The following is a 27,987-nucleotide window of genomic DNA, read 5'->3' on the forward strand; positions in this document are numbered from 1 at the left end:
CTTGCCTTCAAAGAGCTTATGGAAAGTCAGGCCAACAGGGATGTAAACAGGCACTTTCAATCCCTTGCAGGGTAGGCGAGGTGGAGGTGCACTTCACCTGTCTTTACAAAGTGAAGAAGAAAGTGTAGGAGCTACCTCTTGCAAGATAATATGAGTCTGGCGGAGAAGGGTAAAGAGAGGGTGTCCCAGGCCAGTGAAAGAGCATGAAACCCTGGCCTGTATGGGGACTGTATGACAGTCACCACGTCCCTTCTCAGTCTCAGCTCTCAATATGACCACTGTTTTATCCACTGCATGAAGGTGACATCATAATGAAGTGGACAGAGCTTTGCCTTTAAGTAAGACTATCATGCATCCATATCTCAACCTCTCCACTTACTTTGGACAATTATCCAGACTCTCGGTCTCAGCTTTATCATCTGTAAAGTAGGGGAAATAAGGGATTTCCGGTGGAGTAGTAGGACCAGGAGCTCACGTCTCCTCCCGACTACAGTGAAACCACAATTGAATGCCAAACCATTGGAAAAAAGACTGGAACCTAGCAAAAAAGATCTTCTGCAACTGGAAACATAGAGAGGGAACCACAACAGGATGGTAGGAGAGATATGCTTGCGATGTAATTAGGCCCCATACCTCTCAGATGGGTGACCCACAAGCTGAAGAATAGTTAAGTCACAAAGGCCCTCCCACAGGAGTGAGAGCTCTAAGCCACACATCAGGCTCCCCAGCCTGGGTTCCAGCATCGGGAGGAGGAGGAGACCCCAGGACATATGGTTTTGAAGGCCAGTGGGGCTTGGCCCAGGAGCCCCATGGACTGGGGGAAACAGAGACTCCATTCTCTTGGGAAGTGTACACGGAAGCTCACGTGTGCTAGGTCCAAGGACATAGGCAGTGATTTCATGGAACCTGGGCCAAACCTGCCTGCTGGATTTGGAGTGTCTCCTGGGGACATGGGAGATGGCTGCAGCTCACCCAGGGGACATAAAAGCTGGTGGTGGACATTCCAAGCGTGTTCATCTACATGAGCTTTCCTGGAGGCTGACATCTTGATCGGATCATTAGCACCAAGACCTAGCCCCACCAAACAAACTGTAGGGAAGCCTCAAGCCAGACAACATACAGGGTGGGAACACAGGCCCACCCATCAGCAGACTTCCTAAGTCACAAAGGCCTCTAGACACAGCCCCACCCACAAGAAGTCCAGGACTAAGCTTCATCCAGCAGTGGGTAGGCACCGGCTCCTCCTGCCAGAAAACCTGCATAAGCCTCTGGTCCAGCCTCATCCACCAGGAGCAGATACCAGAAATAAGAAAACAACAATCCACAAACACAGGCCAGACTCTACACTGGGACCAGCTGGACCCTGGCCCTTGGGGGACAAGAGAGGAGTGTACTGCTGGGACACACAGGACGTCTACCACAGGAGGCCACTCCTCCAAGGTTGAGAAATGTAACTGACTTACTTAAAAATACAAATAGAAAGACAGACAATATGAGGCAGCAAAGGAATATGTTCCAGGCCAAGGCACAAGATAAAATCCCGGAAGAAGAAATAAGTGATGAGGAGACAGGCAATTTATCTGAGAAAGAGTTTAAAGTAATGATGGTGAAGATGTTCAGAGAACTCAAGAGGAGTATAGATGCATAGAGTGAAGTTTTTAGCAAAGAGTTGGAAAATACAAAGAATACCCAGAGTTGAAGAATAAAATCACTGAAATGAGTAACACACTAGAAGGAACCAAGAATAGACTCAATGAGGCAGAAGAATGGATCAATGAGCTAGAAGACAGATTGGTAGAAATCACTACTGCGGAACTGAAAAAAAAGAATGAAAAGAAATGAGGATAGTTTAAGAGAACTCTGGGATGACATGAAGTGCATTAATATTCATATTATAGGGTCCCCAGAAAGAGAAGAGAGAGAGAAAGGACCTGAGAAAATTTTTGGAGAGAGAATCACTGAAAACTTCCCCAACTCGGGAAAGGAAACAGTCACCCAAGTCCAGGAAGCACAGAGAATATCACACAGAGTTAACCCAAAGAAGAACACACCAAGGCACATAGTCATCAAATTGACAACAATTAAGGATAAAGAGAGAATATTAAAATCAGCAAGAGAAAAGCAACAAATAACATGCAAGGGAGCTCCCATAAGATTATCAGCTGATTTTTCAACAGAAACTCTCCAGGCCAGAAGGGAGTGGCAAGATATATTTAAAGTGGTGAAAGGAGAAAAGTTACAACTAAGAATACTCTATCCAATAAGGGTCTCGTTCAGACTTGATGGAGAAATCAAAAGCTTCACAGATAAACAAAAGCTAAAAGATTTCAGCACCACCAAATCAGCTTTACAAGAAATGTTAAAGGACCTCTCTAGTCATCAAACCATAAGAAAAGAGAACAAAAAGAAGGAAGAGAAAAAAGGACCTACAAAAGATTGCTTTGGCTGTTCAAGGTCTTTGTGGTTCCTTATAAATTTTGGAATTGTTTGTTCTAGTTCTGTGAAGAATATCGTGAGTATTTTGATGAGGGTTACGTTGGATCTGTGGATCGCTTTGGGTAGTCTGGCCATTTTGATAGTGTTAATTTTTCCAGTCCAAGAGGGCAAGAAAACTTTCCATTTCTTTGTGCCACTTTGGTTTTCGGAGTATAGATAACCTCCTTGGTTAAGTTTATTTCTAGGTATTTTGTTGTTTTTGATGTATTGGAAATGTTTATGCTGGTTATAAAATTCTGGCTTTTGAAGTGAAAAAAAAGTGAATGATGGGCCGCAAATGGCAAAATATCCTTCTTTCTTATGGGTGAGTTGTATTCTTGTGTGTATGTGTGTGTGTGCGCTGCATCTTCATTATCTATTCAACTATTGATATGCACTTAGGATGCTTCCGTATCTTGGCAATTATAAATAATGTTGTTAATAGCAGGGTGTATGTATCTTTTTGAATTAATTCTTATTTTGTGGTTGGCTTTATTCCTTTGATAACCATGAAGTTTAAAAAGCTAAGGCTCTAAGTGTTCTTAGAAATAATGAACAGTACATATAGGTAAATTTAAAAATACATGTGAAGTAAAAAAAAAAAGATCTATCAAGCCATGAAAGGCATAAAAGACATATTACTGAATGAAAGAAACCAGTCTGAAAAGGCTACAAACTGTACGATTCCAACCAAATGACATTCTTGAAAAGACACAGCAACAGAAACAATAAAAAGATCGTGGTTTCCAGGGCTTTAGGGAGAGGGAGGAGGGAGGAATGAATAGATGGAGCACAAGGGATTTTTAGGGCAATGAAATTATTCTGTATGATACTATAGTGGTGGCTCCATGTCATTATGCATTTGTAAAAACCCATAGAATGTACAACATCAAGAGTGAACCCTAATGTAAACTATGGACTTTGGTTGATAATAATGTGCCCATGTTGGTTCATCGATAGTACCAAATATGCCACCCTGATGAGGGATGTTGAGGGCAGGGGAGTATATACGTGTGGGTGGGGAGGGTATGTGGGAACTCTCTGTATTTTCTGTTCAATTCTGCCGTGAACCTGAAACTGCTCTAAAAAAAATAAAGTCTATTTAAAAAAGTGGGGGAAATAATAACTACTCTAATAAGTTATAAGTACTAAACAAATGACACAGGAAGTATTCCTAGCACATTTTAATAAGTTATTGGCCAAAGTATATTAGCTCCGTCCCTCTCCATTCTCTGTTCCTTGGATAACCTGATTTTAAGAACCCTGAACATCTTGGTTGTCATTTTTTGGTGACAATATTCTTCTTGAAATGAGGTTCCCAGGCCTGAACACAAGGACCATTTGGAGCCGAATATATTGATGCTAATACCTTTCACATGGTTCACCATCAGGGTGGAGTCTCGGGAGCTCTTGGGGTGATCACATCACCTTGTGGTCTCCTGGTGAATTTGAGGGGCAACTCCTCCCTTCCCCGCAAACCGTCAGTGTCTGTAGTTGAGCCATGCTACTCTTCAGCTGGGATTTGCTCGTCTTGGATCTGAGGATTGGGTTTTTCCACCTGTAACTGTAGAACTTCAGGTTAGCCTTGCGTAATTTGACCTGGGTGGTTCCTGGCTCACATTTCAGCTCCTTCAACCACTTTGAAAAATTGACTCTGCTCGTATCTGTTGATTATTCTGCCTGGTTTTGCATCTTCCTCAGACTTGGCAAATACATCCTTTGGGCTCTTCATTTGAGTCATTAGTAAAATGTTGGTGAAGGTGTCGTTAGGGTTGGAACCAAGGGCATTACAAGAGGGAACAGCTGCAAAGCAGATTGAGACCCAAGACTCTAGCACGTTTGGTCTGCTTGCTCAGCAGCCACGAGTCCACATGGAGATTGCATCTCTCCGTGTTGAAAGGATGTCACAGGCCTCCTCTTGCTGACATCTGTTAACATGACTTCATCAGATGGGCTGGAATCATTATCTACCACAACTACATTGCTTCTCTCCGTTCTACCAATCAAGAAACCCTCTCACAAAAAGAGATTAGGTTAATTTAGTGTGGCCATTTCTCCTTAAGTCCACGTGAGCCCCTGCTGCCCTCTGCTTCCTGCACTAAACGCTCACAAGCCATCTGTTTAATCACCAGTTCTTCAGCTTTGCCAGTGACTAATGTTGGGCTCATTGCTCTACAATTGCCAAAAGATACTTTTCATGAAAATTGGAACAGAACTTTTGTAACAGAGCAGGACCATGTGGAGCCTTCCAGGGCCACCCCCTGCCTCCCTTGCCCTCTGCCTGTCTCTTGTCTGTAGAAAACCTTTAGCCAAAGAGTAAATTTAAACAGAGAAATGAGAAAATTCAGAAACAAAGGAGAACAGTAATTCAAGACAAAATAATAGTTAAGCCATTAAAGTCAAGGACTTTTAGTTCCTCCTCAAGGACTTCAGATGATATTCCGAGCCATAGCCTTTGAGCTGTCTTGTGGGTACTGAAACCCCCACCAGGTGGAAGAAGTTAACTACATGATGACCATGACAGAAGCCATGACAGAAGCTGCTGCAGTTCTGAGAACTGACCTCAAAGAAATGAGAACAAACTGACCCTGGCACTGAAGGTTAGCTGTGCTTCAAACAGTCAAGATGTTCTCCTTGGGGACACCTCCACTGCTTTGTGACTAAAGTGACAACTGGCTTATGTCCCAAAGGATGAGGGGATTGAAACCCCCTCTGGCAACAGCCAAGAGTTACTGTGACATAGCCATCAATAACAGTGACAGCAGTAATAGTAACTATCATCATCATCCAGTCCGAGAAGTTGGGAATTAAATTTGAAGCTCAACCATAGCGGTAATTTTTGGCCAGCACATTTGTGTTCTTCTTTTCCCTGCTCTTATTTCCACCTACTCTTGCTGGTCTCAGTTTTCTGTTTTATTATATAAGTTATGTCAAATCCCCTGTGGAATGAGGCTGAGTATAAATACATTAAAGTAATAAATTATGTAGCAAGGCATGCTCAGTGTCGGTGAGCAGCTGTACTCGATCACTCCTGGGGACAGAACAAGAGGTGACCAAGGCAAATCACAGTTTTTAGGATGTGGGCCAAAGTTGTCAGGGAGATTTTCCTCATGATGTTTTAAAACTGCTGTTTTGGGGTCCCATGGGTGTTGGCTGGGGGATGTTCTCAGGACAGCACGGAGGCAAGTCTCACAGCCTCTGCGGTCCAGCATCCTCAGCTGTGAAGTGAGGGAGCTGGACCAGCAGTGGTTCCCAGACCTTTGCTGTTCGAGAAGATCTCAGGCTTCCTGGGGTGGGAGGGGCACATGCCTCTCACTTGGGGTGCTCCTCAGAGCTGCTCCTCAGCCTCCGGGGGGCTCTGGGCTCTTTGACAGTTTCAGCCCCGGCAGCCCTCTGGACACCCCCCTGCTCCAGAGCGTGCTCTCAAAGTGTGCTCCCTGGGCTGGCAGTGCAGGGCCTCCCCCAGGACCCTGTTAGAAATATGTGGTCTCAGGCCCACCCTCGGCCGTCCTGGGGCGGGTCCCCCATGCTTTGTGTGCACAGCGCAGTCTGAGAGCTGCTCCCCCATCCGGTGTCCTCCTTCGGGGCTCTCTCATATATCACACTTTGTGAGTTTAACATGAGTTCTCATGTTTGCATTGTGTGAACATGAAAACACTTCGATTTATCTTCAAATAAATTCCAGAGTCTCTAGAAACCATGCTCAAGACTCTTATGCTGTGTCCTTGGCTCAGTGTTGTGACCTGAGGAGGTGGCCTTCTGGGCCGAGTTCCTGTGGACTCCCTGAGCAGGAGGGACAAGCGTGCCCCACCCTCGTGAGATGCAGCGAGGACCTTGTTTAGCCAGGCTTCTCTCCGCCTTCTGAGCCTGAAAAATGACCCGCGTGTCACCAGAGACAGGCCACGATGCTCCCCTGTCTCCTCCTCCCCCTCCACTGCCCACCGGGGCTTTTTCATGTGTTAAAATCAATGAGTAAACCCTGTCAATCAGGGAAACTGGATCCTTCCTGGTAGTAGATTCTAATTTGAGCTCTGTCAGTAGGTTAAGCCCTGGCTTTATGGTGCATAAAAACAGACATTTTTCAGTATAGGCACAACTGAGCCAAAATATAAAACCGTTACGGTCGCTCAAACGCCCTAAGGGAAGCCTCCTCATACAGAGCTTCATCTTCCTGCCTTTCCATCTCAGATTAAATACAGTGACAGACTGCTTTATGCTGTAGTGAAAGAGAGAGTTTTAGCTCAAACCATATGTTACAATTACTGTGATGATGAAATAGAGACTGAAATTCAGAAATACAAACTTTTTGCTATTTTAGCTGTCTTCATGTTGAGGCCAGGCTGCGCCTGCTACAAATGAGATCAGGAGACTTTATTTCATTAAAATTCTAGATTATTTTTTCATTTTATTTTTAGAGCATGAACTTTTTTCTTGCCTGGATCATAATTTAATTTTACTTTAAACAGGGTTTATCCTTTGTTGGCTTTACCTAGTCAAGGAAATGGAGCTAATCAGTTTTTGTTGCTTTTTAAAACTTGGTTTCTCAATGGGCACATGAAAAAACGCTCAATATCACTAATTATCAGAGAAATGCAAATCAAAACTATGATGAGGTATCACCTCACACCAGTCAGAATGGCCATCATTCAAAAGCCCACAAATGACAAATGCTGGAGAGGCTGTGGAGAAAAGGGAACCCTCCTACACTGCTGGTGGGAATGCAGTTTGGTGCAGCCATTGTGGAAAACAGTATGGAGATTCCTCAAAAGACTTAAAATAGACTTACCATATGACCCAGCAATCCCACTCCTGGGCATATATCCAGAAGGAACCCTAATTCAAAAAGACACCTGCACCCCAATATTCACAGCAGCACAATTTACAATAGCCAAGACATGGAAACAACCTAAATGTCCATTGACAGATGACTGGATAAAGAAATGGTGGTATATTTATACAATGGAATACTACTCACCTATAAAAATGACAACATAATGCCATTTGCAGCAACATGGATGTTCCTGGAGATTGTCATTCTGAGTGAAGTAAGCCAGAAAGAGAAGGAAAAATACCATATGATATCACTCACATATGCGGAATCTAAAAAAAAAAAGAAGACAAATGAATTTAAATATGGAACAGAAACAGACTCACAGACATAGAATACAAACTTGTGGTTACCAGTGGGGAGGGGAGAGGGAAGGGAGTTCAAGATTTACAGATACTGACAGGCATATATAGAATAGATAAACAAGTTTATACTATATAGCACAGGGAAATATATTCAAGTTCTTATAGTAGCTCACAATGAAAAAGAACATGAAAATGAATATATGTATATTCATGTATGACTGAAGCATTGTGCTGTATACCAGAAATTGACACAACATTGTAAACTGACTATAACTCAATAAAAATAAATAAATAAATAAAACTCTCTTGCTGTGTCTTGATTTTGTGATAGGCTTTGCATCACATCTGATTAGCTCATTGAAATCCCCAATTCTAGTATTTTTCTGTTATGTTCAAAATAAAAACCTGACATGAATTATGCATTGGAACATTGCATTTTGAATATTAACCTAACAGTAATTGTAAATTTGGAGCATATAACAGTCATAACGAGAGGTAACCTGATTGTCAATGGTAAATTATTCTCTCTGACATTGTCATGCTCCTTAATTTCCTTGCTGACATAAACAGCATCTTTGTTTGCTCTAAGCTCAGTATCTTTGGAAGTGATAGAGAGACTGAGTGAGTCATCGCATTGAATTTTATGCTATCAATATTTATTTTTGTTCTCAAGGCATATTACTGCATTATTCAACAATTTCCAATCAAGTTAAGTTTTGCACAATTGAGCTTTTTAAAAATTGGCCCTCACACACACATGATCACACCTGCAGTGATGTGAAACTTAGGACATCCTCAAAAATGTCATTTCACCACCTTGCTAGGAAACAGTAGTCCTGAGAAACATCGTCTTTCTCCTCTATGTGGTCTCATCCCAAATCTCCAAATCTGGGGCTCTACAATTGGCAAAAACTCGAGACTATTGGTAAGATTTTCCATAACACTCCAGTGATAATTAATAAAAACAGACATAGCCTCACTCATGCCTCATCAAGGGCTAGACCATGATTCCAGTCACTGCAGGGACATTTTTTGTTTTCATTATCCCTTCTCTAATGACAAGGAGGGGAAGAGTGGAGTAGGTGACAGGAGGTTTTGTTTTTTGAAAAATGGTTTGAACAATGAAAAAAATTTTGGACTGTTGTAACTACTAGACATTGAAGATCTCTATTCACAAACAAGAGAAGGGAAACTTAGATTTGGAGACAAAAGTCTGTTCTTTGGAGTTGTGATCTGTTTCCTCCTTCAAGAGATCAATGTTGGCTCTGCTGTAACTTGCTTTAACATTCTATAAATACATAAAATCCAGTCCAAAGTTGGAAAAGAGGTTGAGTGAGGGGACAGGATCAGAAACTGGGCAGCATGGTACTTCTCTTGGGCCAGGTCAATGGCACAGGGTATTATCTCTGAGACACTGTGAAACATCTGAGTAAAACCATTTTCCAGGTTGAAATCTCTTTTTGCCATTTCTCTTTGTCTCTGGAGTATTACTGCCAGCTCCCATGGGTAAGTCAGCTTCCAGATAAGTCCATTCCAGCAAGTACGTTAGGAAGCAAATTGTTCTGAACTTCCATTTTCTGGTGGACACCAAGCGTGTAAGCTGAAATGTTTCATAAGGAGAAAAATCATGTGTAGGAGCTGTGTCTCCCACCACCTTGGGGCCCTGCTGATTTTGATCGTCTCACAGTCAGCAAACATTCATGGAGCATCTGCAATGTGCTAAGACTTGTGCTGAGACCCAGGGTACAGAAACGGACACAGTAAAGTTGTTGCCAGTCTTGGGGCGGGGGACCAACAATGAATATGAAAATACATGCTTGTCAGCGTTACAGTTGCTGTGGTGAGGGTAATGACTGCACCACAGTTTGAAGGGTGAGGAGTGTGCAAAGCTTGGCCCCGTTCAGATACATCAGACACTGCCAGGTGCTGGGAACCCCATGGTGAGTGGAGTGTGTGCTGGCCTTTGCGGGGCCTGCCATCCGGGAGGGGAGCTCCTATGTGAAGGGATGTCACAGGGTGCAGGGGGAGCGTGGAGGAGGGGCCCTGAGGGGTCAAGGGAGACTTGTGGTTGGAGGCCTCTCACAATGCTGCCTTATGAGTAAATGGCATCTCCCATTCTTGGAGCTTTGTTTTTCCTTCTTCTGAGAATTATGATGACCAGCTTTGTGCTTCTAACACCTCATGACTTCATTCTTAATTTCTTAACTTTGAGGCTTCAGACTGTGTAAAACAAAATAATTCCTAATATTAGCAATTGTTTCTATTTCCAGATAATTATAGAAACAGATATATTTATTATTATTTATTAAAGTATATTTTCTTAACTTTGGGGGGTAGCAGAAGAGGAGAGAGGCCAAATATCTTAGAAATTCTATTTTTCTTGGTCATTTGCATCTTAGTCCTTTTTATTTATGTATTTTATTTAATTTTTTTGATGGCTGAATTATCCATGCCCTTTTCTTCGCTCTTTTCCTCCTTGCCCCTCATTTTCGAGACCTGTTTGCTGTCATAACTCCAATATCTACACCCAAGGGAAGGAGGGAACAACAGTGGTGGAATTTTTATCATTTTGGATCCTGATACATTTTGATAACTGCTAAAATTTTTGATATATTAGAATTTTGAGTTGATGACTAAAATTGTTTTCAAATTATTTAAAGAAATAGTATGTTTATTTTAGTTTCCAGATTTACTAATAAATAATTCTAGTCGTTTATCCAAGTATTTTGTCTCACTATAGATCCACTTTTGTGTAGTTCATTGTAGTTTACTTTCTCATGATTTTCTTAGATTCGTACCATCATTCAGGTAGAAAAGAGCTTTTCCAGTTTAAATTAGGAGACGCAGTGCTTTCTAAGGATGTGAACCGTGGCCCTGTCCTCAAGGAATTTGCCTTTGTTGGAGTCTTTATGATCAGCACAGCCAAACCTGACTTTCTCTCTTGGGTTTCTCGCCCTTGACTGAGCAGGTACAGACGAGTGGAGTGTCTGCCACGTTCTCCACCTCTGCTTCCCATCCCTCTTCAAAAGTCCCCTTTCTCTCCTTGTCAGAGTATCCTTAGCTGCCAAATTGTCCTCAACAATAAAAAGGACTTCTCTCCCCAACAGAAGTCCAGCGGGAGAGCAGATCGGGGTTGACGGAGTCAGCGGCTCTGAGCATCATTAGGGGCCTCAGTGCCTTCCCGTCACCTGGCCGGTCATCTCAGGGCACTGCCTCCATGACCCCAACCGGCTGCCACAGCGTAAGGGGCCACGTGGGGGTGATATTGCAGGGGCAGAGTGAAGGAGACTTTCCTCCTGTGCTTCTCTTTTTCATCAGTGAGTAACATCTTTCCCAGAAAACCCTCCGGAGACATCTCCTCCCATCTCCCAGGCCAGGGTGCAACGCATGTCTAGACTGGTCACTGATGGGGGAGTAGGATTCCATGCTGGGCTTAGGTCACCTGTGATGCTCCCCAGGGTCTGGGAGGGTCCTTCCTCTTCTCCAGAGTGTGTGGTGGTGGAGGTGTGGGGAGATGGGAGACGGCCATCAGTGTCTCCTTTTTTTTTTTTTTTTCAGTTTTCCCAGTACCATTTATTGAAGAGCCTGTCTTTTTTCCATCGTATATTCTTGGCTTCTTTGCTGTAAATTAATTGACTACATATGATTGGGTTTATATCTGGACTCTCTCTACCCTGTTCCATTGATCTGTTGTCAGTGCTTATGTCAATGCCATTTTGTTTTGATTACTACTGCTGTGTAATATAGTTTGAAATCAGGAAGCATGATGCCTTCATCTTTTTTTTTTTCCCTCAAGGCTGCTTTGGCTATTTTGGGTCTTCTGCAGTTAAATACAAATTTTGAAATTTTTTGTTCTATTTCTGTGAAAAAATGCCATTGGAATTTTGATAGGGATTGCACTGAATCTGTAGATTGACTTTGATAGTATGGATATTTTAACAATATTAATTCTCCTCATCCATGAGCATGGGATATCTTTCCATTTCTGTGTCTTCATCAATTTCTTTAATCAATGTCTTGGAGTTTTCAGTGTACAGGTCTTTCCTTTCCTTGGTTAAATCTGTTCCTACGTATTTTATTCTTTTTGATGCAATTGCAATGGGGTTATTTTCTTAATTTCATTATCTGATAGTTACTGGTGTATAGAAACACAAATATTGAAATATTAAGCCATAACATTTAGTGACTTTGCTCATCCATATAAGTGAGAAAAGCAGAGCTGTCTGACCGTTTGTCTGGGGTGGAGGGGGCAGCGAGGGAGCCCTAACTGGCTTTGAGGGGAAACTAGAGTTGACTCATTCCACCCCTGGTGTAAAGAGAACTTTAAGTCTCTAGAAAGAAGCTCCAGAAAGCTGCTCACCAAAAAGGGCAGCTACTCATTTTTGGCTAAAAGGAGAGGGAAGGGCAGTTTGTTCTCAGGGAACTTCTTCACGGGGCAGTCCCCGCAGCTCCTGTAGGGACTGCGATTTAGACATGGGAGGACACGGCCGCCGGGTGGTGAAGGCACAGACACAGAGGCCTCCCAGCGCTGCCAGAACAAATGCCGACCTTGCGGCCTGCCGCTTAGCTAACTACTGACTCACCCGTGGGTTTCTTGGCTTGGCTGTAGCCTCTTCTGTCAAGCCCTGGGAGCCTTTGACTGCACAACAGAGCAGTTAGACGCTTTACCTCTTTCCCACATGATCTCCAAGGAGCTCCCCGGCAGAGGGCTGGATGTGGTCCATCCTGAAGCCAGTTCCTGCATCCACACCAGATTCTCTGCAGAGAACCTCCCAGGAGCAGCAGCTCTGCGTCTAGCCTTTTCTGTGTTTTGAGTTGATACAGATGGCAAGAGCCACTGAATTCACATGATTATTAGATATTTTTTATTCAGGCAATATTTGTCTTCAAAACTCCTACTCCTGAAATTTCTATTTACTCTTTTCTGTTCCTTAAAAATAAAAGGCAACGTGCATAATTTGTTACGGTACCAGCATTGAAACACCACATGGAAGTTGTCACCACAGATGAAAATATAACCTAGACAAGAGCCAGGAATAGCATATTTGCCAAAGGAAAGTGTTTGAGATAGTTCTACTCTTATTTGTTCTCTGTGTTTTATCTGTACTGTTATTTATTACTAATTATTTTTTGCTTACTATCTGTACATAATACTCCTATATGCCGCTAATGTGTTTATAAAGTAAATCTTGAATGGCCACAGGAAATGGAATTTATCTGTAGATTATCCTTGATCTGCAATTTTGTTATTCAGTAGGAATCACTATATCCTAGCCATCTTCAGGAGTGTAGATAAAATAGATCAGAACTGAAAATGGAGGAAATTTCCTTTATTTTCATCCCTGTGGAAGATGGTGCTGGGGCCCTACCTGTATACCCTGGGTGAGTAGTATTTCCTATACGTGGACCTTGCACGGCCAGTTCTGCCTGAGGCTTCTCTCTGGCTGTCAGGCCCTCTGTGCCCCAGGTGGGCAGAGCAGTGGGGGAGTTAATACTCTCGGGGAGCAGCCTGAGCCAGTGGGTGAAGGGAGTGGTCCTTGCCTCTGAGGCAGGGGGCCCAGAGATGTGTACTGTACCTGCCCTCAGAGCTCCTGCGCAGAGCTAAGCCCTGGTGCCCACAGTGGGGACTGGGTGGTGACATGCCCTTGAGTGGCTTCCCTCCCTTCACTGCACCCCCCTCCCCCGCCCTCCCACTGCCTGCGTTGATTACCTGCTTCAAATCCTTGTCTCAGGAGTTACTTCCTGGAGACCCCAAACTAAGCATGTCCTCTAGAGCAGAGCATGGCTCAGTGAGAGGTTTCTGCACATTTTTTTTTAACTCTTGTTATATAAAGCTTAAATGCTTTTTTTGGATAAAAATTGAGATAGACAAACTGGAGGGGAGGAAGGAAGGAAGGAGTGATTTGTGAGCCACTAGTTCTATAGATCTTTTAAAAAGCACCTCTCCCTGTAGCATTTTCATCCCACATTCCATAATTGACACTGTAGTTGTGTGTGTCTCTGTGTTACTACAAAGAATGGTGTATAGATATTGAAAGTAATTTTCATTTCTAGAAAAGTCACATGCTTATTAACTTCCGTAGCTTATTCAAGTAATGCAAATACAGATATCTCTCTACTGGCTATTGGTTAATACAGGATAAATAGTAAAGAATGATAAATTCACTTCTTTTGCTACTTGGAGTCCCTGGTGGGGAGGCAGCTCAGTTTCCTACAGAGTGATTTCCGTGTGCACAAGTGGCTGTCCTGGGCTCTAGTCTGCACACCTTCTCTCCTCAGAGGAGGGTTAGGAACCTCCCCGCATCCCTGGCTCTGTCACTGCACTGGTCGTGAAGCTGTTCCACTGTCTGTATACTTGTTGACCTTCCCCTTGAGACCGGGCTTTCTTGGAGGGCAGGAGTTATATCTTTTTCATCTTTGTATCCTCAGAACATGGTATGCATGTGGCATACCAAAGGCAGTCAGCAGATGGTGAAGTAAGACAAGTGTGGAATTTTCCGTGTTAAGGTATTTGACAGTGGCTGCTGGGAACCTTGTGTGGAGTCTGAAGTCAGGCTCAGCAGAAGGAATTCGCTCCTTAAGCGCTGGTGTCCGCCGTGGGAGCCTGAGACTTGCTGTCCCTGCACTCTACCGTGATGTCATTTGAGCCCCTGCTGTGTCCAGAAATGCTGCAGCATGCTTGTGGTCAGGGGTGGAGGGCAAGAGACCAGATGAGTCAGCGCTTTTGCCCCCAGGTGAGCTGGGATCAGAGATGTGATTGTTAAAAACAAGAGCAGCTCGTAGATGACGTGTATGGTGATGCTCCGTAAAATAATTTTGTCCTTTTCTCTGACCACAGACTTTAAAAATAGGTCTTTGAATTGCTGAGAGAAGGAAAAACAACTGAAATAAAATAAAATTCCATGTGTAGCATACTCTCCACCAACATCTACATTTTTTTCAGCTACTCCTTTAGATACCTTTCAGTCCTGGCTTTTCCATTTTTCATTTATGTGCCACTTTGGGGAATAAATACCACTCTCTGTCATTCTGCCATTTTTCCATGTCCCTTTACACATCAAAGTTATGTGTCATCTTAAAGGGGATTAAGTAACTTTTAAAAGGATGTTTTTCTACTCTCATGATATTTCTACCTATTAATGGAGGGAAAAAAAGTTTTGGCCTTAAATCCCTTAGAAGATGCTAGGTTTTAGGATTTGAATACATAAATAAAAATTAACCCAAATGAGTCAAATTTTTGGAGGTTCTGTTTTCATCACCTCAACGTGTTTATAGTGAGCGCTTCCCGGTGACATCTGCCAGTGCTCATGTGTCATGTCACCGTGTGGGTCAGGACTCCCAGGGCACACATCAGTGGCCTGTTGCACAGGTGGCTCTCAGCAGCAGCCGGAGGGCCCAGGGCCAGCTGCGGGCTGGATGTCCAGGGGCTTCAGCCAGGACCACGCCAGGGAAGCGGCCACGCCTGCTGCCACTGTGCCAGGACCATGCTGTTTCCCATGACACCGCGCTAGTGAAAGGCCTGTGCCCACCCTGCCCCTCCGCACAGCCCGCACCAAGGCAGGGGCCGGGGTGCTGCAGTCAAATGGCAGAACCTAGGTCCCACCCTGCCCCCAGCTCAGGGAAGGTGGGGGGCTGAAGGAGTTGTTTGTTATCTGTTGTTTTTATCCATCAAGGGAAGCTCGGACCCAAACCAGGAGTCTCCTACAGCATAGGGTGGGGGGCTGCCTGAAGACACTGGGCAGCCTCGACGGCAGGGTCTGCTCTGATAATTAACATCCTGTGAAAACAGCAGCCGGCAAGACGGTGTAACTGGTGCTGGTATCAAAAAACTGAGTACAAAAGGATGGGAAAGAAATGCACAAAGTGATGGTCGGCTGATGATCTCTGTGGTGGTTTGTGGGTTATGTTTTGTTTCCAGGCTTTTTTATGACAAAGCTATATATTTCCTTGTAAATTAGAAAAAAAAATGAGAGTTTACTGCTTTAAGGACTCTTTAAAATAATTGCTCCCCTGATAGATGGATGAAAACTCTGCCCTATAAGTCCTGAGCAGATTTAATAATCTGTTAAACAAGTGAATACCGAATTGTTTTTAAGTGAAAAAATTACTGTCTTGTGAAGCTGAGATTAAAGTCTGCCTCCTGTGGCTTTGCCCTCAGTGGGTGCAGTAGCTGCTGACCCAGTTAGAGTCGTCGCAGCTTAAATCAGGAGGGCCTCAGACATCATTTACCTAACTTCAGAGCATTTGTCTCAATTTGAAGTTTTAAAAAATACAAACATACACCTGTACACACAGTTGTGCACACTTACCTGTTTACTACTTGTCTTCCCCAGTAGACACAGGGCAGGGGTCACAAATCCTCAGAGCCTGCTACACTGGAGGCACACAGTAGGTACTTACTATCTGCATGATTGTTAATGGTGACACCACAGGGTAAGTGACCGCACCTGGTTATCTCTTCCAGTCTCACCGGCTCACTGGCCCCCCGGAGATGGTCGGAGCCGCGTGGGACATCATTCTGCTGCTTCACTCCTCAATGGAGATTCCAGAACTGTTAGGCCCCTTGGTTTACTTGCCCTTTCGAGACCTTTTTTTCACTCCTACCCCTTGCTGGACACAAGAACATGTGCGGCTTCCGCTATTTTCCGTGGCCTGCTTTGGAAAGACAGCGGGTCTTCTGCTCCTGGGCTCCCACACCCAGCTTGGAGTTCTGCTCCTACCCCTCTGGCCCCGGCCTGGGGGGCCTGATTTTCTTGGCTCCGCTTCATCTGGTCCAGAGGGTCTCTCTCTCAGCGTGGGGCAGGAGGACACTCACCCCACTGCTCAGGATTTCCTCCAGATCTTTTCTCTCTGGCCTTGGTCCCTCCTTTGGAAAATCCAAAGCTAGGGATTCAACTCTCCTTTTCCGTAGTTTGTGATGTCATCTTTTTCCTGAGGTGGCCTATGCTACTGGTTCAATGGGAGAAATGTGAACAGATACAAGGAATTTGGGGAAAAACAACCCTTAACATCTCAAAGATATCATCTGCCCCATTTGTATGAAAGGTGGACCAGTTTTAAGGGAATGAAATCAGCTATAGTTATCCCAAATTTCCAGCCACTCTCCAGAGTTTGTCAGTTCACCACTCATTCTAGAAAGAAGCATGCCACTTGGGAAATAACAGAAAGTTTGCAAAATGAGTGAGTCTGCAGGGATACTTGTTTTTGCTGCTGACGAAAAGTTTCTCCCAAACAGCTGAAGTTCCAATGCCGGAAATTCCTATCATGTTATTTAGGAGTGGGTGACAGGCTGTGAGTCACTGAGCAGGGGACAAGCTGTCCTTGCCTTTGGCTGATGGGAGCTCGCGTTACGTGGCATGCAAGGAGAGTTTCCTCTGCCAGTTCCCGACACCACTTTAGGAACAGAAGGTGGAAGGTCTCCGCGTCAGCTGGAGATGGTTATGTTCGCCATCACCTGCCTTCACTGCCCGACCTCCGTCTGCGAGGCTGTGGGCAAATGAGGTTTTATGCTGTCTGTAAAATCCCACGCTCTGTTGCACAACAGTTGCTGTTTGCAAGGAAAAATAAGTATCGTGAAGCTTTTTATAGCATTTGTTCCTTCACAGCAAGAGAATATTGCAGGTTGGTGTAAGGCGTTGTGTTGCCACGCTTAATAACCACTGTGACTTTTACAGCCGCACGTCGGCTGGGGTGCAGTACGTGACCGCAGAAGTGCGATGAAGGTGTCACGGAGCCCCGCCTCCTGCTTTGTCACCTTCAGAAGTTACAGAAATCGTAATTATGTTTGTCATTTCAGCCTACTTTTACTATAGGAAACAGCCTGAGACGCAACTCTCAGTAGCATGAGGTCATTTTTAACCGGTTTCTTGGTGGAACAGTCTCTCTAGAACATGTTACCAAGCAGACATTTCTCTGGAATCCACTTCATTGTCATGTAGGGGCCTGACAGGGCGTTCAAGACCTAACAAAGCCAATGTGGGAGCCTCGTTAAGGAAAGGGAGCCAAAGACTCCAACTTTCTAAATCGCAGGTGTGGTTGTCACCTGTGAGTGACAGCATGCTGGGAGGTGCGGGTGCAGGGCCCAGTGTGGCTGGCCCTGGGTGGGACCGGCAGTGCGGCTGTGGTTGTCTTCTGGCGGGGAGCGGGGCGAGTTCAGGATGGGAACCCATGAAAAACACCTAAAATGAATAAAATGTCAAAGGACTCGAGTCTTAGGAAAATTGATAACCCCAAAATGGTCATCTTAGAGTAGAAGGTTGCCCTGATGAGATTTGGGTGAATGGCAACTTAGCACAGCTGTTATGGGTCAGGAGAAGAAGCCAGATGTTACCCAAACCAAAGTAGAATAAGAGCACTTTCTGAGTTTTCCTACTTAGGATCTCAGCTTCCACGACAGATTGTCTAACCTAGAATTTTTGTGAGGTTGTGCCCCCAAGAAGTGGAGCAGGTGGAAACCACACAGCCCTGCGCTGCCCGCAGCCTCAGCGCTTCCGGCCCTGAGCTGAGAGAAGAAACAACTGTGAGTCCAGTTTTGCCCGAGGAAACGACTTTCCTTCCCCCGTGAGACAACCAGAGGGAGAGGCTCTGAATTAAGGGAAGGTGTAGCCTATGGTCACGTTTTTAAGGGTGGTGGAGCCCTTCTGTCCAGCGTGATTGGGGCTGGGCCTTGGTAAATAGAGGAAACAGGTTTAAAATGAAATGACACAACAAAAATGCTTCTGTCAACTTAAAACATATCATTGTACGTTTTCTCTGATGTTTTGATGTGCAGCCGACATCCAGTGTCCTCCAATTAGAGGCCCCTTCATTTTTCTTGCATTAACTACATCCATAGTAAGCTGATTATGTCTTCCAAATTTACCTTCTTTGAAGTGGAATGACAATTCAGCATCTCAGTTCAGAATACTAGATTTTTACATTTTTTTCAACCAATGTTTTTAGAACTGTCTTGTCAGTTATTTACTTAACAGCAATTTTTGTTTTTACAACTTGCCATTATTGAGTTTTTTGGTGAGCATTTGACTTAGTTTTCCTAGCAAAGACAACTGACACTCATTCTTCATCAGCTTGTTAGATTTAAGTCACACATTCACAGCGGTGGGTACAGCCAGCGTACACAGTTTGGGAGTAGTCGCAGTGACTTGGGTGAGCATCTCAACCGGAAGCCGGTCCAGGCGCCCAGAGGTCACGGGCACCCCCGGGGAGAGGGCGACCGGCAGCATCTGTTAGAAAGGACGGCAGGACTGACTAACCTGGGAGGTGGTTAAAGGGCCTTTAATGACAAGAGTTTCTACTATAAGCACATTTTTATTAACATGCATAGGTGTGAGTATGAAACTCTTAAAGAATGTTATTACAAAATGTTTTCTAGTTTGGGTCCTGCAGAATGCATCCTAATGAACAGCTAGACTCACTTATAATCAGCAGGATCTGTCTGCGCTAGTAATTGCTGCTCTAAAGTGCTTCTCCCTGGCAATCTGTTTACACTGTGGCACTGTAATTGGTTTGTTCATCAGACTATTGCTTTCCTTAGATGAGAGAAATAACGTTTTGGTCTACTCCTCATTGAGTTATCACAATTTTTAAATTGATAATTTAGAGATTTAATAAGCTCTTGTTCCATTTGTACATGCTTGAGATCCTAAATACCTCTGTCAACGTTTTTAGGTTTTTTTTTCTTCTCCAGACTACTGGTAGCAGTAAAGTATGATATGCCAAGGACAGTTTTAAAAAGAAATAAGTAGATATTGATTCTGTAGATATTAAGTTGATAAATTTGGAAAATTTTAGAGCATGTGCATTTATACACACACAGAGGCAGAGAGAGTCAGAGAAATACAGAGACAGAGAGACAGTGACAGATTTTATGTTTATATTACATTATATTCACACACACATGTATATATAGAGAAAGATAGACAGAGACAGAGACACCGAGATAGGAAGAGAGAGAGAGAGAAAAGCAGACAGAAACAGAGGAAAACAGACAAGGAGAGAGGAGACACACCGAGAGACAGCAACAAACAGACAAATCTAGAGAGACAGAGGGGTAGCCACCTCGGCTTTTTCGGCAAGATCAGCTCCACCCCTGCCCTGTTTGACCAGGACTGTGGAGCTGCAGATGTGGAGGTCACTGCCCAGGACAGAGAGGCAGGCCTGGGGGCCACCAGGAGTCACAGTGTCACGGCAGGCGATAGCAGACATATGGGTTGGGTCACAGCCTGGGCATTAATTAGGTGGCCCTGCACCACTGTTCTTATCTCTTGCATGTATTTTTTAGTTCTAAGTGTACTTTTTAATTTTTTTTTTTTTTATGCAGAAAGGTACTGAAGGAAATCTGTGTGGGAGAACTCAATCCAAACGAGACTGTGCAGGCCAGTTTGGAGGCCCAGCTCCTCTCCAAGCTGGACCACCCAACTATTGTCAAGTTCCATGCAAGCTTTGTGGAACAGGATAACTTCTGCATTATCACAGAGTACTGTGAGGTGAGGCTCTGCTTCTCTTTCTGAAACCTTAATAGAGATCTGTTTGATAGTAAAAAGCTGTCTGTACAGAGATATCTCACAAGTTTCATGATCAAACCACAAACTCAACTGTAAGGACCTGGGATGCTGTGTCTAGCAGTGGAGCATGATCATCTCTTGGTGATTGCCAAAACTTGTTTCTGATGAAGGGCTTCTCTTTTTTGGAAAATTCAGAATGAATACATTTGAAGGAGACACTGCTGCAGAAGAATGCTCCAACAAGTGTGTGTGTCGGTGGGTGCATCCTCCAAGCTGCCTACCCTGGTCCAGTGATGAGATGGACATTTAAGTGCCATAGCAGAGGCCTAGATGGAGCAGAGCTGCACCTCCTGAGTCCTGGGTCCTAGCTCTGTGTTCTTTTCCCCTAGTGGAAACTGGCAGATGGAAATAAGGCTCATTTTCCCCAAGCAAATCCTTCACACTCAGTGAGTTGTGATTTATGGCTTCAGGTACTTGCAGTTTTCCATGGAGTATGAAGCTGCTTAGACAGGAGCTAGCGACAGCAGCTGACAGGCACGGCTGTCACATGGGTCTGTGCGTTCACACCTGAGAGGTTGGGTAGAGCACAGTCACAAGAGTTGGGCCAGAAAGAGAATACCTAAGCATGACCTTGCTCAGATAGTGTCTCCCAGAACGTTCTGAGAGCCGGCGTTGGCCGAATGCACCTCGGAGGTTCTAGTCATACCTTAGAATGTATTTAGTTCATCACCTGCGTGTTGCTGGGCCCAAAAGACATGATGCTGGAAGAGAAGATGCTCTTTAGAGTGGGAGGCAGGCCGGTTTGGGCCAGAACCTCTGGACAGCCAGAGGGTGCTTTGTGTCTGAGACGAAGGAGAGAAGAAGCAGGCGGAGGAGAAGCACCTCGGAAGGAGTGAAGAGAATGACAAAGGCCAGCCTGGCTTTGCTTTCCATGTTGGCTGGAGGGTCATCAACATGAAACCAGTGGCCAAGTTAGAATATCTGCACGTTTGGCACGGTCCAAGTCTAGGCTGTTCCCCTTCGGGACAGTCTCCCCAGCTCAGCCTTGCTGGGTGTTTCCCAGCCTGTCTTTTCCTCCTCTGCTTAGAGGAAAGCGAGGGGAAAAAATAGAGCCAGGACATTTGGAGGTGTACTTCTCCATCCAGTGGACTGCTGGGAAAGTCGGTAAAGTGATGAGGTGTGCGGAGTGCTGACGGTGCGCAGCTACTCCGGCAGCTGTGTCACTGGGCCACGCAAAACGTGTACTGCCCTCTCCTCACAGCCCCGCTCAGTTGGTACACTGTCTTACCTGGGAAACCCCCAACTCCTATTGCTCCGGACTGTTAACGCTGCATCTGCCACTGCTCTGGGCACACTGAATTTCCCAAGACTCCTGGTCTTGGAATATCTCTCACTGTGGTCCGTGCTGTCCAGGGGACTCTGTGATGATGGCAGTGTTCTGTACTTGTGCTGTCCAGTACGGCAGCTGCTGGTCACAGGCGACTCTTTAGCACTTGCTGAAGTGTGGCTAGTGTGACTGAGGAGCTGGATGGTGAATTCTATTTAATTTTAATTAATTTAAATTTAAGTGACCAGTGTAGCTAGTGTCTACCAGATTGAACAGACCTAGATGCTAAGCGGTAACTTTCTTCCCTTATACTACTTTCTAATTTTTAATTTTAATGTAATTTTAATCTACCAGAAAAGTTAACACAACACAGTGAACTCCCATATACACTTTGTCCAGATTTACCAATTGTTATCATTTTTCCACATTTGCTTTACTATTCTATTTAGTCATCTTATCTATTTTTTCCTAAACCATTTGGGAGTAAGTTGCAGACATGATGACCCTTTGTGCTAAATCTTGCTGTATTTTCTAAGGCCAAGAACATTTCCTTAACTTAACTCCAGCCCAGAGATCAAAGTCTGGGAACCAGCACTGATGGAACACTCGTGCGTAACCCCGCGGTTCTCAGTGTGTGATCCCAGAGTGGCAGCGGCAGCAGCAGTGTTCAGGAGCTTTAGTTAGAGATGCAGAATCTCAGCCTCCACCCAGCCATGCTGAATCAGAAATCCGGGGGTGGGGTCTGGCAATCTGTGTTTTGAGTCTGAAGCCCACTGAAGTTTGAGAACCACCCATCTCATCCATAGTCCACATCAAATTTAGCGCAATTGTTCCAATTATGTTTGGAGCAAGGGCACTTCTATAAGAACGTTTTTTCTCGTGCAGGACCCCATCCAGCACCACTGCGTTATGGTTTAAGTGCCGGTGGTCTCCACGGCTGAGCTGCAACTCAGGGTGTTGCCATGGTGACCAGGGAGCAGCCGTGGGGTTTGCTGGCTCCACCTGCTGAGCCGTGGGCCCGCTTCCTTGATTCTGGAGCAGTGACATGTGCGGTTGCTCCGTTCTTGCTGCTAACAGAGATATTTCTCGTCTTCGGACCCAGATTTGCTCTTAACTCACAAAAGCCTGGCGTTACCTTCTCTTCATTGAGCTAAAATAATAACAGTGGAAATGGCAGATGGCCAGACTTGCACCTCATAGGAAAATGCTATCACCATTGATGTAGCTGGGTTTTTTAATCTTCAAGTTTCCTCTTCTGTAATTTGACCTGGAGCCTTGCAAAATTGAAATACACACATAGGAATGCATTCATGAGGCTGCTATATCCACCACCCAACCCTGTGGACACATCACATCAGATTATGTAAAAAGCAAATAACCCAATTCCCACAACTTCTTGTCAAGATCTACCCAAATCTTGGATGGGGAGTAGTTCCCAAACTACCCAAGTGGCAGGAGATTTCAATATTGGCAACTTCAGTTTGCCTCCAGCCAGGGTAAATGGGACTGCCTGCTGTTCCCTGTCCCCCTGCCCCAGTTCCACCTCTCCGTCTGCGCCTGGGCCTTCCCTTTCAGAAGGTCCTCCCTCCTGGCCCCACATCTTCAGTCCCACCTGTCCTCCCAGGCCCAGCTGAAACACCTCCTCTTCTGCAAGACTCCATAATGCCCTAGCAGGAATCACTCCCCACCCACCCCCAATTCTCATAGCATTTTATCTCCATGACACTCCAGACATCATGCATAGTATAATCCATCTCAGACTCAGTGGGTGAAACTGATCTTTTTCTGATTCATTTTTATGTCACGTCATGAACCCATGTAGTGAGCCACAAAAAAGTTAGTACTCAGGAGATGTCTTTTCTTCTGACGAATTCTTTACCTCTTGCTTCCAGCTGCCTCCCACTTTATTTCTGTCAAACGCCGGTGGTAAAAGACAAAATATTGGATCCTTCTATCCATCATGTATGTCAAAGGCACTTTGTTCCCCCCCCTATTTTGCTGGTGCACCTGACTGTGTACTGCACTAGAGACCTGTGAGATTCTGCCTGCATGTGGATGACGCAGCCCCAGGAACCTGGGCTTTGAGCTAGGAGACACAGTAGAGAAAGGATGAGATCACAGACCTTCAGGAGAGAAGACAATCAGGGCAGAAGGCAGGAGAGGTTGGACTGGTCTGGTTCCTGTGCAGGAATGTCAACTCAGCTGAACAACGTTCCATCAGTGTAATGCTCGTGCTCGGCCCGGTTGCACCCTGGAGTCACCTGCAGGGCTCTCCCACTCCTGAAGTCTGACACCTCCTCCCGAAAGTGGGATGTAATTGATCTGGGATATGACTCAGGCATCAGGATTTCTGAAAGCTCTCCAAGTGATTCTAAGGGGCAGCCAGGGCTGAGAACCGCCCCAAAGAGAAAATGGTTAGTGTGGAAACAGAAAACAGTCTTAAAGGAATCTTACGTCAGTGTTTGCCGAGCACTGAGCCAAGATGGGGTCCAGACCCGAGAACAGGGGGTCTGGCCCCGGAGGTGGGTGTGGGTTTCTACTTAGGCCACCCAGCCCCAGCCGGGTGCTGCTACACCTGAAAGTTGCCCCACCTGTTCTTCTTGGTCCCTGAGTGACCTATCCTGTTTCTCTTCAAGCGGCACACTCTGATTTTAGTGTTTTTCAGTGGCGATTGCCTGGAGCCCTTTTTACTGTGGGGTTCATCTAATGCTGATAATGTATTTCCCTCATTCTTTCTACATCTACTAATTGGGATTCTCCCGTAAGGAAGAGCTGTTCCACTGTTCCTTTTCCTCTATTTATGTATTTATTCCATTATTTATATCAGTACAGACTCATGGATATTTATTTTATTCAATGGGTTATAACCCAATGTTGTCATTATAAATTCTGTTTCTCAAAGTGGTCCAACTTTGGCTATTGGGGCCCCTTCAGCTTGGCTCCTGTGTCCTCTAAACAAGCCCCCATCTTTTTTCAAGAAGTGGATTCTTACTTTTTAGTTATATTTTACTGTAGATGAGGAAACCAGACCCCAGAGAGGTGAAGTGATTTTCTGACAATCACATGGCTGGAAAGGTGAATTTTATCCAGCACAGGACCAGGACCAGGACCAGGGGTTTAGGGGAAGCTGCTCCTTTTGTTTCTTTCACTTGGATAGCTCCTGTGCCTCCCTTAATAGCTAATAGAGTCAGCCAAATAGTCCATGGTTCCTACCTTCCCAAACATATAATTGTCTGCTTCTACCTGGACATGAATTAGTAGATTGTTTTATTGTTCATATCAACAATGTGAACCAAATATGTTTCCAATGGTGACCCTAAACTAAACACAGATTTCAACACAGCCACACTGACAAACCAGTCTACATGAATTATGCAAATATAAAATACTTTCAGTTATAAGATGAACAAGTCTAGGGTTCTAAAATACAGCCTGGTGACCATGGATAACAGTACTGCACTGTACACCTGAAGTTTGCCAAGAGAGTAGCCTTCAGGTGCTCTTCACACACACACACACACACACACACACACAGGGTAACCATGGAGATACTGGATGTGTCAATCAACTTGACTGTGGTAATCATCTCACAAACACGTGGACAGCAGATCACCACCTTGTACACGAAGGCTGCTCCTTCCCTTGGCTGACTCTCACTGTGTTCTGTCTCTGTATCTATCTCTGTCTCTATGATATGTGTACAGAAACACATGTGTAGCCATTTGGACACACAAATATGTTTTAATATTATGATGATATAATTATTTTATTCTCTATCACCAGGAAACTAGATAGGGTTTGAAATAATGGAAAGTTTGTGGACTTTGGCATCACACTGACTTCTGTTCAAATCTTGATCCATTTCATTGAGCAAGTTATTTCATTTCTCTGACCTCTGTCCTGATTTTAAGATAGGGCCAACAACACCAGGTATATTATCAGGTTTTTATAAGGCTGTGAAATAAGTAATGTTGGAAGAAGGCCCATCAGAGCTTTGTACCTAGGAGGTGGTCAGTAGTGGAAGTTGTCCTTATACTAATTCTTTATTTCAGTGCTACCTTCCTCTCCCACCTCCAAATCGTCTTCTAGAAGGTGAGCTAGTTTTTTTCCTCTCTGAGTTTTTGGCTTGCAGCCTTTATTATGAGGGTTCATGCCAGAAGGAGGAAACATGCAAATTCTTAAACACTAATGGGTCTGATAGCAAGTTTCAGGCAAATACTTTCTAAGGATCTGTTTGTATTGTAAAAAAGAAAGTTAAAATTTTCTCCTTACGTTTCTCATTTATGCAAAACTGTTTCAGTAAACTATATAAGTGGGTTGAGTTTTATAATCTTGAAACTCTAGTGAATATCCGCAGACTGTAGCCAGTGAATTCGGCAGTGGTGCACACCACTAGGCTTACTAGCTCCCAGAGGGTCCTTAGGACTTCATACAGGATGTGTTGGGTCTACCATTAGAGACAGCCCCTTTGCTGGCCTTCAGAGTCACTGCTTACAGTCCTGAAGCTCTGCCCGTGGTCACTTCCCCCCAGAATTGGTTCCTTATGGATGAGGAACCTTGATCCTTGTGATTGGTGTTGACTAAAGAGAATACTTCTCGCCTAGTCTGTTTGGGTGCTATAGCAAAATACCATAGACTTGGTGGCTGATATATAGTGTAAATTTATTTCTCACAGTTCTGGAGGCTGGGAAGTCTAAAATCAAGGCTCTGGCAGAGTCAGTGTCTGGGGAAAGCCCACTTCCTGGTTCAGATAGCCGTCTTCTTGCTGTGTCCTCACACGGCAGAAGCTGGGAGGGAGCTCTCTGGGCTCTCTTTCATAAGGGCACTAATCCCATTCATGGGGGCTCCACCCTCATGATCTGATTGCCTCCCAAAAGCCCCACCTCCTAATGCCATCATGCTGGGTAAGGATTTTACATTTCATTTTGCTGGGGGGATGCAGACATTGTCTATAGCATCATCTTTCCTGGTGTAAGCTGCAGGTGTCCACACAGCAGGGCTGCATTGCTGGGATTGCTGCGGATTAAGGGAACCAGAGTCACCTTCAGAGAGATGGGTCCCCTCAGGGCTCCCTGCTTTTCCCGGGCAGCTCCAGCCCAGGTGGGTGGCCCCCCTTAGCGGGTCTAGACTTCATTCAGCTAGGGTATCTTGTGTTTTTGTATGCCTAGACTCATCTGTTCATGGTTCTTGTAAGCACCAAAATTAACATCATTTGATTTGTTCCATTTACTCTCTTTGTTTAAACTATGAAGTGTTTTAACCTATTCACACAAAAAGTTTAAAAGCAAGGCCACTGATTTTCACTTAAAATTGTTAGTGTAAAGATTGAAAAGCAAAATTAATTTCATTTAAGAGAAATGTATGAATGCACTAATATAAAGTAATTCATAAACCTGGGAGAACTTATGGTATTTGGAGTATGGCTTTAGCTAACATATATGACTTCATATACACATGTGATAAAAAATTAGAATAATCCACTTCAAACACTTTATTTAAAAAAAAAATCCCAGTGATTTATAGATGGAAGTATTATTTCATTTTACTTGTTAAGATAAAAATCAGCTCTACCATTTTATCCTTATTCATGTACATTTACCCCAGCAGGAAGAACATTTACTCTAAAAGATTTTGAAAGAAAATTAGCAATTAAACCCAAGAGAGTTCATCTACATTATTAGACATGATGTCATGATCCTACGTGGCCCTCCTTAGTAACTATTTAGAAACCAGATCTTCTTATTTTGCTTTTAAGGCATAATGTGGCCTGACATTTCCCCCACTTTTAATGAGTTCCACTGCAGTGAACTTCCAAAATTCTAAGGAAACGTCTTCAGCTTCTACCATGTAATGACAGAGGGTCTCCTTCCCCTGCCCACTCCACCTCCATTTACTGGTGTTCTTCTAAGTAACGTCACAGGCTTTTTAAAATATGTCATTACAAAATAATTCTTATTCAACCCTGACTTTCAAATACATCTTTTGCCTTTGGAATTTTTCAGACTACTGGACAGAATGTCCCCATCGCAGGTGAGACACTAAGTCTGTGGCCCACCTGTGTTGTTATCTAGCAGCATTTTCTGCAGGTGTGGTCCATGCCCTGTTGCAAAGTCACTTAGGATGATTGCTGAAAATGCACATTCCTGGTTCCTCTGCTGATAGGGCCCAGAAAAATGCATTTTAAACAAGCAATTCAGATTATTCTGATGTGTGCAAAAATTTGAGTCCCCTGGAAGGAGCTATTAGGAACGTATTTGAAGGAGATGTGGTGTGTGAGGGAACAGCCTTTTAAGATGTCAACCCAGTGAAAAACAAGGGGCAGCCTTTTCATTTTAAAATGAAGAACTCGGGCAGAACAATTTTTCAGGCTCCTTCCAGCCCTAAAACCCTGAGATCATTTTGTCCTTGTCTATGCTCTGAACACTGCAGGCTCTTTGTGTTCAGGCTTCTGAGAAGGCGTTCCTTCCGTCTTTTAAACTGGATGTAAGCGCTTCTATTGACGACTGAAAAAAATGGATTAATTTTTTTTTAAACCAAACCCTTTTAGGG

The 27,987-nt window shown here is 44.3% G+C and overlaps 1 protein-coding gene across 11 annotated transcripts in view; it reads left to right on the forward strand.

Annotated features, from left to right (window-relative positions):
• The window catches only part of NEK11 (NIMA related kinase 11), a 220,165-nt gene that overhangs the window by 29,866 nt on the left and 162,312 nt on the right, over positions 1-27,987 (forward strand). For 9 of the 11 annotated variants that reach the window (XR_012509677.1, XM_074372305.1, XM_074372303.1 and 6 more), the window contains exon 3: positions 19,928-20,093. The exons of the other annotated variants lie outside the window; for them this stretch is intronic. Coding sequence is in view for 8 of the 9 variants with exons in the window: in XM_074372305.1 (XP_074228406.1) it covers positions 19,928-20,093 (166 nt within the window). In the remaining variant the exon portion in view is untranslated. The remainder of the gene's footprint in view (positions 1-19,927; positions 20,094-27,987) is intronic. 11 annotated transcript variants of the gene reach the window in all.

Source organism: Camelus bactrianus, chromosome 1, assembly GCF_048773025.1.
Source record: "Camelus bactrianus isolate YW-2024 breed Bactrian camel chromosome 1, ASM4877302v1, whole genome shotgun sequence".
Taxonomy (NCBI): domain Eukaryota; kingdom Metazoa; phylum Chordata; class Mammalia; order Artiodactyla; family Camelidae; genus Camelus; species Camelus bactrianus.